Source organism: Styela clava, chromosome 7, assembly GCF_964204865.1.
Source record: "Styela clava chromosome 7, kaStyClav1.hap1.2, whole genome shotgun sequence".
NCBI lineage: Eukaryota > Metazoa > Chordata > Ascidiacea > Stolidobranchia > Styelidae > Styela > Styela clava.
The window spans coordinates 19,588,696-19,603,592 of NC_135256.1; the positions used below are offsets into that span (position 1 = coordinate 19,588,696).

The following is a 14,897-nucleotide window of genomic DNA, read 5'->3' on the forward strand; positions in this document are numbered from 1 at the left end:
TTAATGACTACACATCCAAATCATATACCTATAGTATATAGTCAACCAAATATGCATATAAAGCAAAATCATATACATATACACACTACACAGCCAATGCCAACAATACGTATCGTAAAATTTACCATTTTTTCCGGAATCACTTATTTTTTGTATATGACTGCCGTATTTGACAAATATTCTTTCTTCATTCAAGCAGTCATGCGTGAAGCCTAAATTACTTTGGCGCTCGCCGTGCAATATTTTATGGAGAATTATATTTTAACTTTATTCTGAAGATTATATTTTGTACTTCTCGCAGCGAATAGCACTATTTGTGAAAGTTGGGTAGCCAAATTGGATATTAGTCGTTATCGTATTCACTTGATAAGCCGCGTATCAGTGGTTAGAATATGGATTATTATTATTTCTCAATATAAGAAGAGTAGTAGAACCTCTGGATAAGCAAATAAAGCAATATTAGATGTTGATGATCTCCTAACAGTTATCCTACCGTTGTACCATTACTAATGTTTTGATTTGTATTATTTGATTCTGTTTATCTCAAGCTGGGTTAGGATAAGGTAGGTTTGTAAAAAATATTAAACAAAATAAGATGAACGGAGAAAGAGAGGAAATACCCATCCTAACCCTACTTATTCCAGCCTTAGATAAAGATAAACAGAATCAAAGAAATTGATGGTGAGACAACAGCATTCAATCTATCTAAGCCTCTAAGATAATTCACTTGTTGTCAATCTTCCGCCATCGAACAAAATAGTGATAAGAAAGTTGTATATTTTGGCATTGAAGATTAATGGTGATGAGATATTGACCTGAAACGAGGCCATTTTTCACGATAATCCTAGTCCAAAAATATTCCAAAACTTCTAACAGGAGTCTTCTGGTGGCAAAAAAACGTTTAATATTTTGACAATCATGGCATGAGTCTTCGCGCGGCAAGAAGAAATTTATTGTATAGTCCGGAAGATAAGGGGCCTTTTTGGGCTCAACCTTGTTTTCAGACATAAATTTTTTTTTATTTGTGATTGTCATCTTGGGGTCATTGCCCATCATTTTTACATGGGTGTGGAGTTTGCACCCTTGAGCATGTATCAGTGTTTTTCGTCAAATCTGTGTACCATAATGGCGCACAACCTGAACCATAACCTGTTACAATACTATGTTCAGGTTGACTACGGAAGCACCAAATTTACTAGGAAATAAAATCAATAACTTTTAGGTATTTGTTGAACCCAGCTTTGGATCGCGACCCATATATATGGAAATACTGATGAAACATACGCGTAAAATAAAGGGTACTATTTCAAAATACCCGATTTTGTTGCAATTAACAATACAAGCCTGCTAATGCAGTCGGCAGTGGTTCAAGTGGATATAAACCCGGTGGAGAACAATCAATTATTTGTTAGCAAGGATTGTTATGCAGCGGGATGATCACGACGATGCAGTGAAAAATAATGCTATCGCGAGAACAAGAATGAGAAAATGGCTACATTTTATAGTATATCCTTGGGGAAAAATGTAGCTCATTCTATGTTTCATGTCAATGCTTTTCAAACTACCAAAAACTCTCAACACTTTCGCTTCTTCTCTTCTACAAAATACATTGTTATTATATATTCGCATTTCCATCTGTTTGTTCGTGCTTCCAGATAACTGATATGTGGCCTCCAAGGAGGCCGGGGTCCCATTTTAAGAAACCCTGTCATAAACTAAAAGAGGCGACCGTGCTTCTCTTGCCTGTTGTCATGCTGTCCCCCGAATTCAGCTACAACAAAGAATTCACTCACGAAAACGGGTTTCAGATTTTATGATTTTATTACTATTCTCGACAATGAATGATATACAGGTGGTAAAAATATGATCATGTTTTGCAACTTACAACCAATATTTTGTATGTAACTTTGTTTGACAAAGCCCCAAGAAATCTAACCACAAATATCAAAAATGTGAGGCTAAAAAAAGTTACACTACAACATAGCCAAATGTGCTGTGTTTACGATAGATATCAAGTTTATCAAAAAGCATTACATGAAAAATGATAAAATAAAGATCAATTCAGCAATATCTACTTAGGACTTTGCGATGTGCATCTGTGGATAACCTTATGTGTTTGTTTCGGAAGTTTAATGACAGAATTAGTTGTGGTTGTTCGGGATGTTTCAAAAAAGGTTGAACGGGAAAAAGTTTTCACAAGAGTTTGAGAGTATAGTAGAGAAGTAGAAAAATACTCCAATGTTTTCTTCATTTGATAACCACGCCACAGAACTTCTCCAATAATATACGCAGCAATTGCGAGAAGCAGAAATGCCGAGGTGGGATTTCATCGCATTGCAAACCAATATTAGCGATTCTTAGATATATTCGTGCATTTCCATCTGAACAGCGTGGAAAAGATTATACCTATCTACACACTTGAATAACTATTTCAGATGAGCGTCATTTCATCGAATATCAGTAAAGAAATAGTGCAATGGGAAAAGACATATAAGGCGTAACTTTCAGTAATATACAATCAAATAATCTTATTGTAGAATATATATATATTTAAAAACATTTCGTCACACCAACCGCAGTCTGAAACTTCTTGTCTCTGGCTGAGCTTGGATACCAATTGGCACTCATGTAAACTGGTAAGAGGCACGCGATGGAGCAGATAATGTGAGTATCCATCCCTCATCTGTCATTTGAGTGGGTACTGCTGTTTTTATTGCAGATACTGATCTTTTTGTATTTAAAGATTTACTGGCATCACCGATTTAAGGATGTCGAGTGATGGGTATAAATCAGTGGTACGCGGAAGATGATCAAGTGGTACGCGAGCAGCTTTGAATTTATGCAACAATTAACTTTTGAGTTGGCCAAAATATGCCGACAACGCTTTATCTTCCATACGTATGTATTCGCTGAACGGCCTTGAATGAATGTTTCCCCGGCATCAAATTCCTTGTTTATTTTCGTATCCAGCAATAATCAGTGAACATTGCCTCGTTTTTGTAGTTTTGGCTGTTATTTGTCAGTTGTGTTTCAAGAAAATAGTTGTGAATAAAATATCTTAATTGTCATTTTGTCTTCAAAGGAGCATTAATTTAGTGGTGTAATCAAAAATGAGTCTCGCAAATGCTGCGATAGACTAGTCTGAACTATCAGTGTCTGTAAGCGGCACATGGTTGAATAATTTCAATAAAAAAAATAAGGTTTCAAACCCGTAAACCAGCTTATGAGCGCCAGCACAACAAAACACTCTCAAATTAAGTCTAATTTTTTTTGCAATAGTACAGTATAGAAAGAATTTTTCCGGGGTCAGAGGTCGAAGAAACGTCCTGTGGACCAGTCTTTACAGATCGCCCTCGCCTGCTATTTTCCACGAATCGATATGGGCATGTTTTCGTCCGTCTTGCGAATTGGGTCACGAGGAATGTAGTGCCACATTATAAAATACTCCTATGCGCATGTCTTGTGCCATTTTTCCCCACGCCAAAACAGGGATTTTTCGGTGGTACGCGACCAGAGTAAAAACAGTAAAGTGGTACGCGGCCAGTAAAAGGTTGAGAACCACTGATATAAATAAACCAGTTGAAAACCAACACGCAATATTACAAAACTTACTTTCAACACGCGGTTTGAATGAATGAAAAAGCTGAAACTAGTATTCTTTAGGACAGCTTCTATGAAATGAAATCATACACAAAAGCTCGTCAAAAACTTATAGCTCCATAAACAAGCGGAATTTGATGCATGTGCGCAAATTACTACCTACATGCAACCGAAGCTCGCAGGAAAATGGGTGTGATGTACTATTGATCAAAATGTTTGACTCAATTATGTTGGCATAACAGGTGTACATCACGGTTTCGCATATGTATACCATCTATCTCCACTAGGATATATTGATTTGGCCAAAGTCAATGCTGCACCTGAAGGGTAAGGATGCCAAGTATGAGTACTTACAAGTATTCGATTCTTATCCGATTCCTAAATTTTCGATTCCGATTCCGAATCTCGATTCCTCGACATATTACCGAAAAATATACCCACCCAAGCAATACCATATGAAATCAAGCAAGACAACGATGTTCAAATTCTGGACGGACAAGAAGGCCGAAACTAAGTAGTATGGGTATCCAATCTGCCACAGGAGACAAAACGCACAAATAAAAACGAATCCCTCAGAACCCACAGAGATTTTTAAAATAAATAAGCGTTAAAGCCTACTAGCGATATTTATAATATATACATTATATATAGTGAAGTTTGCGGTTTCGTAGCAACTCAACATAGCAGTGAAACAGTTTATACATATATTATATATATATGTGAAGAAATTGCAACAAAACGTTACACATTGTTTGCAATCCAAGTTTCAAACTCGAGAATCGATTCCGGTGCATCGGAATCGATTCTAGTCGATACCGCGAAGAATCGATTCTGTAATCGAATCCGGACTCGATTCTGCCATCCCTACTGAAGGGTTCCGGTTCTTCCAAAAGAAAACACGTTACACATCGTTAGATACCAGTGGATAGTTTTGCATGGACTTGTTCGGAGTGAAAAACAAGGTCAAATATTCCAATCCATTTCAACTAATAAAATATTTCCCAAGTCCCTAAGCTTAAGAAGCAAGAAAACGAAATGCCCGCGACAACACAAATGTAGTTTGAAAAGCGCAAAAGAAAGTGCCTAGAATACTAGATGCTGCCGATGGATCTTGGCTTATATTAGTGAAATAAACTACCATTTATTCTACTAAAATTAAATTTCTGACATTGTAAGGAGATTCAATGTTACTATGTAATCTGACCTAACCCATGTAGTTATAAAATAATTGTTTTTAGCAAAAAGGTGCTCCCGAAGTATTCGTACCAAGATGGCGCACAACCTGAACATTGTATGTGTACCAGGTTAGGGCTCATGACGTGCGTCATCCTGGTACGAATAATTAAAATCCACTTGAAAAATTGCCCATCATTATATCCTCCACACCCACCTGGGTATTATTATTTATGCCTTCGACATTATATCTAAACAATAAAAAAAAACTTTATGTCCCAAAACAATGTCGAGGCTCGATTCTGCCCGACTAGTATATATATATATATATATCAGCAAAATACCGGTTAAAAAGTGGAAGTGTTAACCTCGCTATTAATCATTAACACTGCTACGTGACCGTGTATTACGAAGAAAAGCCAAATTCAGAATTTATATATTGCTTTGTACACGTGTGAATCGTGTATGAAATCAGGAGACTGATAGTATCTTTATTCAAACGAGAGGTAGCGAACAAAACAGAAGATATCTGGAGAACCACTGTAGATGTTATATCTGTCTACACATAAATTATTGATTGGTGGATCTGACTTGTACAGAATTACCCCTAGTTGATTGGCAAGAGTTTTGTCCCAAGTTCGTGAACCCAAGTTTCGACCGGAAGATAGCCACCGACAGTAGATTATAGTCGATCGAAACATCTCATAAGCTTTATTGCAGTTGCTGACAATATACAGAATATAATGTATACATACTTAGATCTATTCTGATTAACATTGAGAAGATAGCGAAATGTTTATGTTTTTACAAAGCATGTGTATAGAGGAAAGAAATGAGAAATAAATAATTGTTTCTAAGTGGATATGGGTCTTGGAAAGCAACTTTGATTTTAAATTGGTGAAATATAACTGAAAATGAATTTTTCAAAATTAGATTTCAGGAAAAAATATATAAATTTGGATGGATGTCTTAGTCAATAGTATATTATTCTTGTTTACTGGTTGGTCGATAAAGCACTATTTTTCCATGTGAAATGGCATTTTGATGACTGATTGGTCCTATATTAGTAATTGAAATGTTTAGATAAGATATGGTAGATATATTTTATGATACAGTAGTTTTAAAGTGAAATTAAGAGCAATAAGGAATATTTTTCAAATCAATATATCATTTTCAGTTCATACAATAGGTAATAAGATGGGTCTCAACATACGGTGGGTGTATGGTGTTGCAACTATTGTTGGATTTTTCGTATTGATGGTATACTCAAACTCCATGAATTTACATTTCGTGGATATGTTATACGGTTTTGCGACTAACGTTACCCTGTATACTGAGTATTTTAATTTGGGTAATACAACGAGGAGTACTGGAATTCTTAATACTACGTTTTCCTATAGAACAACTTCTGAAACCAGTCAAGATATACATCCCCGTCTTCCTAGCGAGAAGCCAAAAAAGTTTAAAATTCCACCAACAATACTAATGTGGAATTGGGCCAACCCGTATCAGATGAAAAATAGCAAACTTCCCGATCATTGCGGGGGATGTCGTTTCACAACGAACAAAACAGCTTTCAATGAAAGTGACGTTGTTATATTACAGGACCAGTCTCTCACACTTGATGTTATAGAATTTCCTAATAGGTTAGTTGATTAATTGTGATTTTCTGACTTCTTGACTTGAACCTATATTTGAAATGTGAATTTTTTGTTAAAAGGGGCCGCGCGTAAAACATAATACCAGTACAATCCCTAATGCATCATGTATGCAAGGACAAGTTATAATTTGATTGATATCATTTTTTAAAGCAAGTTAGGGTCCAGGCCAAAGTCAAGCAATATTCCAAACAAAAGTGATATTTGTTGTGTGTAGTTTATTCACAATCTTTCGAACATTGTTGCTCTAATTCAATTCAATCACTGCTGCATACGCATTTCATTTGGCTCCATCTTAAAATAAATTATTACATCACAAATGAATTTTCAAAATTTTTAGTGGTCGCCATTTATGACGATTAAACATATTCAAATTATCTCGACGGGGTATATCAGGAATATAATTCATCAAATCCAATATATATGTTTTCAGGTTACCTCACCAAGTGTTTGTATTCCGATGTGGAGAAAATCCATGTCACACATTTGCAATAAACAGAGTTAACAGGGACTTGACTATGTTCAATGAGTTGTTCAATATGACAATAACTTATAGAAGGGATTCCGATGTTACAGGACCTTATGGATGCTGGGGGAATGGACTTATAAAATCGGTAAGTCCAGTGAAAACTCTATGAATTACTTGGAGCTTGAAATAAATCTTTTGCGTTCTTTACACAATTGATGAGATGATTAGTTTTTTTTATTAATTAAATAATAAATGAATGATCCGACATGGCCCATTCTCGAAGGCAGGGTGAAATATTTTATTGACCTATTATTTGTTGCTGAAATTAAACATTCTCGTGTTTAACGACGTCGTTTTGTGCATACTCTCTGTATTTTATGAGATAATGAACTTGTAATAGCAGTATACAATCAGACAAATCGTCGTCTACTATTTATTGACCTATTACTTGTTGCTGAAATTAGACATTCTGGTGTTCAGCGACGTCGTTTTGCTCATATACTCTCTATATATTGTTAAATAAACTTTATATACAAATATTCGATCAGACAAATTGTCGTCTACTATTTTCAATTGGAAAAATATATAAATACGTGTTGAGTCGTGTTATATGATGACATTTTTCAGCACAGTTTATATTGCGCAATACTACCAATATATGATAGCAAAAATATATTAAAATATGATATTAATTTCGCTCTCGTAGACCCAGAATCTGCAAACAACAAATAAAACCAAAGTAGCTGTAATCGTTGCAAGCGACTGCAAACGAGTCGGAGCTAAGTTTCGTAAAATTTACACGGATGAACTCATTAAAGCTGGATTAAAACTCGACAGGTGGGCATATTTGAAAGCTTTTATTATAATGCTCCTTGAGATTATATCTTTGTGCGTTTCATGTTTGTGTGAACTTCCTAGTACCAACACATTTTTTTGAATCTTCTCGTGGAATTTGCGAGGCGTTATTGTAGAACAGCACAGCTAACAAAATCTACTTTAATCCGATTAGTTTATGGGATCACCCAACCGTGATAAACACTTACAAAAAGAGATGTCAAGTTATGGCGTATCTAAAATCCTATTGTTCAGATTACTTTAAGTTAACAATTTCACAACATGAAGCATTTAGACTAAAGTTGTACAAGGTTTTCAACATCTTGGGTCACATTATTACTTTTGTATTGTTTGCGCGAAACATTAGTGCTAAGAATGGGTAAACAGCATAATATAAAACGAAATTCGTTCCGACACAACTTGCGGACATGGCGAGCATTGTGACTTACCAATTAATTAATTAAGCATTGTTACCCACAAACAAATACATTTTCATCCCATAACGAGTCACAATATATATATATATATATAAATGGGTCAACTTTCCTTTCAAACTCATGTTCACTGAACCACTCACAAATCATAGCGGAATGATAGATTACTAAATTTCAACAAATGTGAGGTACAGGTGGGTAATATACACACATTAATAATCAATAGCCACATAGCTTACGAGTCCTTGTCTATGATAAAAAAAAAGATCCGAATAATAGAAAATATGATAATTCTTAGATTTGTTGTTGCTTAGATCAATTAGCTATAAATCGTTATCTCATTTATTATAACTTAAAAAATGAGCTCTTCACTACGTTGAAAAATTTGCAATTAATCTAAATTAGCATATTTTATTGTGACGTTGACTTGAGGCTTCGAATCAAGAATCTTCGAATCTGGTATTATTTGAAATTTAAAGAACTACAGAACTTTTTTTAAAACTACAGAAATTTTTAATTTATACAAAATTGAAATAAAATTACTTTATTAAAAAATTAAACCGGTTTTATTTTGGAATAAGCCCCTGCAACTTGAACTACTTAAAAATAAATAATGGTTTGAAATTTTATTAGACTGGAATACCAAGTACATCAACTACTTCAGTACCCATTTTGCAGTTCAAATGGATAATTTGAAGGTATAATAAGCCTTTAATACTGTCAATAATGATTTCAGATATGGGAAATGCTTTGGTCCGAGATATCAAGAAAATTTGCGAGAATTGTTAACACAATACAAGTTCTATTTAGCTTTTGAGAATGGTATTCATTGTCGTGATTATATCACTGAAAAGTTTTGGAGAAACTCCTTAGCATACGGACTCGTTCCTGTCGTTTGGGGATCCTCTAAAGCAGATGTGGTACGAGTAGCACCACCAGGATCTTATGTTCATGTTGAGGATTTTAACTCGCCAAAGGAAGTTGCTGAATATCTCGATTACCTGGATAAAAACGATACAGCTTATCAGGAATATTTTAAATGGCGAACGGCAAATAAATCGGAAAATTGTGGAATATCGATAAATTGTGATTTATGCAATTTAGTTTCAAAGGGTCACAGAGGTCGACCGATGAAATTCACCGACTGGTGGTTTGGAACAGAGAATAAGGAATGCATTTCAACCAACATGACTGAAATGACAAATTACTTCAATAATTTCTATGGTATCAATGAAAGGTAATGGAAAGAAACCAAATAGTGAAGATATTTTCAATTTGTGGAAGATTGACTAACTCTAGCGATTGGTTTATACTTTTGTTTATACGAATATTGTATTGAAAGAAGAATGTATTGAAAAGTTAGGATGCATAAGTGTTGGATTATAAATTATGAATAGAAATCGTCGAGATGTTTTGGTTTAGAACTTTAGACGAATAGAGTTTTTGTTAAGTGTTTTCACACTTCCACTCCAAACAACGCTTTGTATGAACAACCACTGATGTGAGAGCTACTATTTGAGGGGGGTATTAATATTTCCTGTTTGACACCATCCACTCGAATTATTGATCATTGGGCGAAGGGGTGAGCATAGGGCTTTGAGACGCCAACTTGCTTAACCACGAATAAGATTTCCCATGGATGCACTAAACAATATTGTCTTAGTTTTTTCGTTTTGTCTTTTATTGCTGATTGGTAGTTCTGTCATAATCGAAGTGTCTTTGGAACTCAAAGTAGTAGGCTACAGTAACATCTGGTCGAACTCGCTTATTTTAAGGACTCGGCCGAGTCCGTGATAACGAGTCTATGTCATTTTAATCGAGTTCTGAATTCTATTTGTTACAAATTTAGGGATCCATTATGCACGTTTACATCTGTTCATCGCTGAATAAAAACAATTTTTGGTCAAAATTATGCATTGCATCATCTCATTAGAGTTAGACAATATTTACTTCCTTCGTCGCTAGTGACCGCTTTCCGAAGAAAACTCATTAATGTTTAACAAAGATTGAATTAATCCGGCACAGACTCAAGTGCGGTTATCGAATGTCAACATCACGATTACCATACGGCAATTTATCCATGCGTAAAACAATTTTAGTTTGGTTATTCTCATGATCGATACCAGTATGAAGAAATCTTGACACACTATACGACCAAGCCTTCCAAATAAAGATTCTGGAAGATATACTAACTTTTCAATTTCTCAGTATAATGATTGAGCACGTATGTTACGAGGTTTATCAGATATTTACAAGTCAACTGAAAGCTCTTATGTGGTTTGTGGCGCATCTCTTATCTTCCCTGATTCTAGTACGTCCTAACATTATGCTCTAGGTCTAGTGTCTGCTTCAAATGATTAGTGCCCTCAAATTCACTGAAAATAAAGTGTACCAATCGTTTTCAAACGTTCATCAGTTGAAGTCCATCAATATCTATAATTCTATAGCAACTTTCGCTTGCTCAGTTTCAGCGAGCTGAAATTTGTCATGCAATCAACACGGTAGGCCTACTATTAGTACATCGCTACCATTCTTTCCGAAAGTAGCCTATTGTTTAATATATATGATAACTGTTCCTTAACAGAAAGATTTTTATAATTGGGCACGAAATGGATCTATGTATCGTTTTGATGATAGTAAATTAAACTACTTGGTTTTGGCTTATGTGGCATGCATTTGCGCATTTCTCTTTTGTTTAAATATTGTCATTTAGGGTTTAAAAATTGAGGCCGATTAAAGACAGTCGTCATTTGAAGAAATTAATCGAGATATATATGGGTTGAATTAAAGTTGAAAACATGAATGAAATACTGTATCTGTAACAGAAGACTAGCGATACCGTACAGCAGCTAACATCAACTTACGAGAGGGCGGATTCGCCACAAAGAGCTCAATTTTTAATTTCGATGATGTCATCGCACACTAATAGAACAAATTCCAGAGGCCACAGAACTTTTCAAAATAAATGCATAAAGTAATAGCGACAAGAACAGTCTTTGACCATTGAAAGTTTCTGATTGATAATTGGTCCAGTAGTTAAAGAGAAAAGCAATTTTTCCCAACAACAATAACGACAATAAAAAGAAGGTAGCCAACAACAACATAATAAAAGTACACTCTATAGGTCTATTTTGTGTCCAAATATCTATTGTAGCATAGCCATCTTGATGAGATGCAATGTTACAATGCCACAAACATTAACATAAAGTTTACTTTACAGCTGAACGACGGTCGATCGCTTGATTTGTTGAGTTACAGTGTTACACCGACTTACGGCGTCTAGACCAGAGAGTATGAAATATTCGTAAAAATAAATTCTATAATTCAGTCGAAAATAAAGATATATTATTGAAATTATTTCAAATCTTTAATCTTCTTGCAAACAAGTAATTATCAGATTTGTTGTGTTCTGCTAAGCCAAATAAGAAGTCTCTTTTTCTAGTTCGTGGCATGGACGTCACAGAACCTTGGGTGTCGCTGCTTCTGATTTCTAGGAACTTCTCTTTTCTAGTATTTTGCTCTCGTAATTGGACACGTAGTGAACTATGAGTCGTTTGTTATCATGCTGTTGTTGTTATTGTTCTTGTTGGTATTTTTTTTGCTATCGTTGTGAAAAAATCGCTTTTCTCTTCAATTACTGGACCAATTGCTTTGAAATTATTAATGGTTGTATTTGATTGTATTATTCGCTAGAAGGCTATTACTTTATTTATTTCAAATATTTCTGTCAGCTCTACGGGATTCGTTTTTTTTTTGTGCAATGACGTCATCAAAATGTGTGTAACTTGTGGTGGTTCCGCGAACTCATATCATTGAATCTTGTGCTCAGCGAACGCCGGCGCATCTCATGCTTAGCGTAAGTGGGAAGTTTTTTATGGAAAACGGGCGACTGTGGGGCCTAATCTGGCATTACAGAAGTGACTCGGATCAGTTGGACCGGATCATTCAGTTTCAATTCACGTTGTAACTGAATCAAGAAGTCCCTGCGACAGTCCCTGCACCGTTACCGGTACCCCGATACAAGTAGCCTACTGATAAGTTACCACATATGATTTTGGGAAGTTTTTTATGGGGAATTGTAGATTGCGGTTCCTGATCTGGAGATACAGAATTAACTCGTATCACTTGGTATTTCAATTCACGTTGAAACTGATTTAAGAAAAATGGATCATCGTCACGGGACGTGGAAAAGCTATGACAGTCCCTGTACCGTTACGATACCCCGATACAGGTACTGGTAAGTTACCGCATATGCTTTTTGGGGAATTAGTGATAAAATATTTTGTTTTGTCTTCCGTGTTCATATATTTGAACATAGATCATTTTTTATCTCTACTTTTTTACTATCTGGAAAAAATAAAACTTGACTATGCTGGTTGGAGGACTAATTCAAAGTCTTTAATTCTTCTTGGCTCACTTTACAAAAAGAGGAAGTGTGGTTTAATCAAATTTTGGTGGATATAGATAATTACAGTGAAAATCTTATGTATTAATTCCTATATTGATTATTTGTCGAAAAATGCTACAAGCCGCTAGGAGACGCCATGGTGTCAAAATTTCTACTACTGTATTTTTAATAAACCATGCTTCGGAGATCAATATGTCAGTACGCGAATAATTTTAGCTTTTTAAAATTTTATTTTTCTCAATGCCTGGACCAAAATCTAGATTTATTACACTGAACAAGCACGAAACCGCCCAATGTTTTAATGTGCATGACACAATGAATTATGCTATTACGGTTACATGTGAAGTAGGACAAACATGCTTGACCAACTTAGTTATATTCGTTTGAATTTGATATATATTATAGAACATTTATTGTGATTTTCACTGCCCGGACTGAATATCGACAAATTTCTTCTACCTGTATTTGTGCAACACTCACCAAACGGTTGATGGTCTTTTTTCAAGCACCTTTCTGATGAAAATAGAATATATGATCAGGTGTTACCACTGTAATTTAGTAAATTCAACATACATCTAGGTCTAGTGGTAAAATCAAGATCAACCATGATTATTTTTTTCACTCATTTCAAGTCATTATCGAAGGATCAAGATGGTAGGTTGAAAAAGAGTAGCCTATTGGATATTTTTGTTGCTGCTATTATTTTAATATGTTTCTACACAATCGAAGCATACTGTCGGTTTGTATCTTCATACCTCTGAAAATCTTATTCGCCTCTTGGCGTCTGATTTTCAAATTACGCTTCTTTATATTTCATCAGCCGCAGAGATCGCAGTTAGGACAGGAAATCAAATTATTAATCTTTGATTTATACACGCACTAAAAGGAATTTAATAACTGTCGACAAGTAAATCTCTTGTGGGACTCAACGATTGTGGCAAACTTAATTGACATCAATTGTGGTCATACATGATCGATAATTAAATTGACTTTTTCAAAAGCTACACATTCGTAGATCAAGTATAAAAGAATATGAAATATGGTAAATGATTTCAAAACAATTATGCTGAATGACGACCGTTGTCTAGAGAACAAGTAAAAGAAAACGTAATGAGTATTTGGTTATGCAATAAGTTGCATAGGAGTGATGTCATTGATAAATTCAAAATAGCTTTAACGCCAAGAGATTTTGTGGTTGGCTATCAGTTGTATAGGGCATAGGTTATGGCCTCTTGTTACCCTCTACCAAAATGGGGACGGGTATGACGTAAAAAGGAATCCTAAGTGAAATAACGGGTTAATCGTGGTACTGAGTAAAAATTACCCACGATCTAGGCAATGACGTTATTCGAACACGTAAATATGAAATTTGAATGTGATGAGTTTCAATTTTTGCAATTGAAATAGCCAAAACAGAAATATGTTTACAATCTTAAAGATAGAAAAATAAAACAGAGTAAGCGTTAGCATCCATAAATTCCATTCTCATGTTATACAATATATAACTAATAATAATATATTGCTATGTTTCATTTTTATAAACTTGAAGTTGCACATATTAAAAAAAATAAACAACGAAAGAAGTGGAAATAAACGTAACATATTCAGGTTCGAATCTTTGGTTTGTGTCGGAATTTGATATGTTAAGGTCAGACGGGGTCAATCACATCTGGTAGATTATGTAAGCGACACCTCAATTCATTTCCAAAATATGTATTACAACTTTAATAAATATTACTCTTGCCAAGTTTATTTCAAACAGCCGGTTTCCCGACGCTCACCAGTCAGACGCTATTACGCATCGGCTTCCTCCAACTTTACGCAAAGTCGTCGGACGCAACGTCATTCTCTCGAATTAGTAACGTGAAGCTTTCACCAACGTGTTCTTTACCCTTGAATCTCACTGGGATCAAAACATTCTGAAAACTACGAATCGCGGTTATCAGCAAAAAAGGTTTTGAGGGACATCCAAGTACAATAAGACCGATCATGCCGGTCGAGTGTTGCGTTAGACAACAAACTCAGGTAGACAGGTCTATCTTTCAAGGAAATTTGCTCAGAGTAACGCCACGCGCACTCACTTCGAGATTAGGGAGATGATCTCGGACCGAAGTTACGGGTGACCACGGAAATGTTAAGAGCTAGTGAGACTATAAAAAATATAGTGTACAATTGCGCGTTAGTAAATGCCGATTGCCGCGAGACTGGCACTTCATGGTGGTACACAATATGTGAAGTAATAGTGTTTCATCAGGCATTCGCACCTACAATTATTAGTTGCTTGTATCAAGTTCATTTGACAGTCTTTTCTAGTCTAACCA

General features: G+C 35.2%; 1 protein-coding gene across 1 annotated transcript; it reads left to right on the plus strand.

The window, feature by feature from the left end:
• The first annotated feature begins 5,958 nt into the window (after positions 1 to 5,958).
• On the plus strand, positions 5,959 to 10,194 carry LOC120328347 (4-galactosyl-N-acetylglucosaminide 3-alpha-L-fucosyltransferase FUT6-like). Its single transcript, XM_039394807.2, has 4 exons — positions 5,959 to 6,419; positions 6,865 to 7,045; positions 7,607 to 7,737; positions 8,905 to 10,194. Exons 1-4 carry the CDS (start codon positions 5,971 to 5,973, stop codon positions 9,407 to 9,409), a joined length of 1,266 nt encoding a protein of 421 aa, XP_039250741.2. The 5' UTR covers positions 5,959 to 5,970; the 3' UTR covers positions 9,410 to 10,194.
• Positions 10,195 to 14,897: the final 4,703 nt, after the last annotated feature.

Bases quoted from the DNA above. Each gene is read 5' to 3' on its own strand.
- LOC120328347 (XM_039394807.2), top strand. From the start codon at position 5,971: ATGGGTCTCAACATACGGTGGGTGTATGGTGTTGCAACTATTGTTGGA. The intron at 6,420-6,864 runs GTTAGTTGATTA...ATATGTTTTCAG, and splicing joins GTTATAGAATTTCCTAATAG to GTTACCTCACCAAGTGTTTG. The intron at 7,046-7,606 runs GTAAGTCCAGTG...TCGCTCTCGTAG, and splicing joins GGAATGGACTTATAAAATCG to ACCCAGAATCTGCAAACAAC.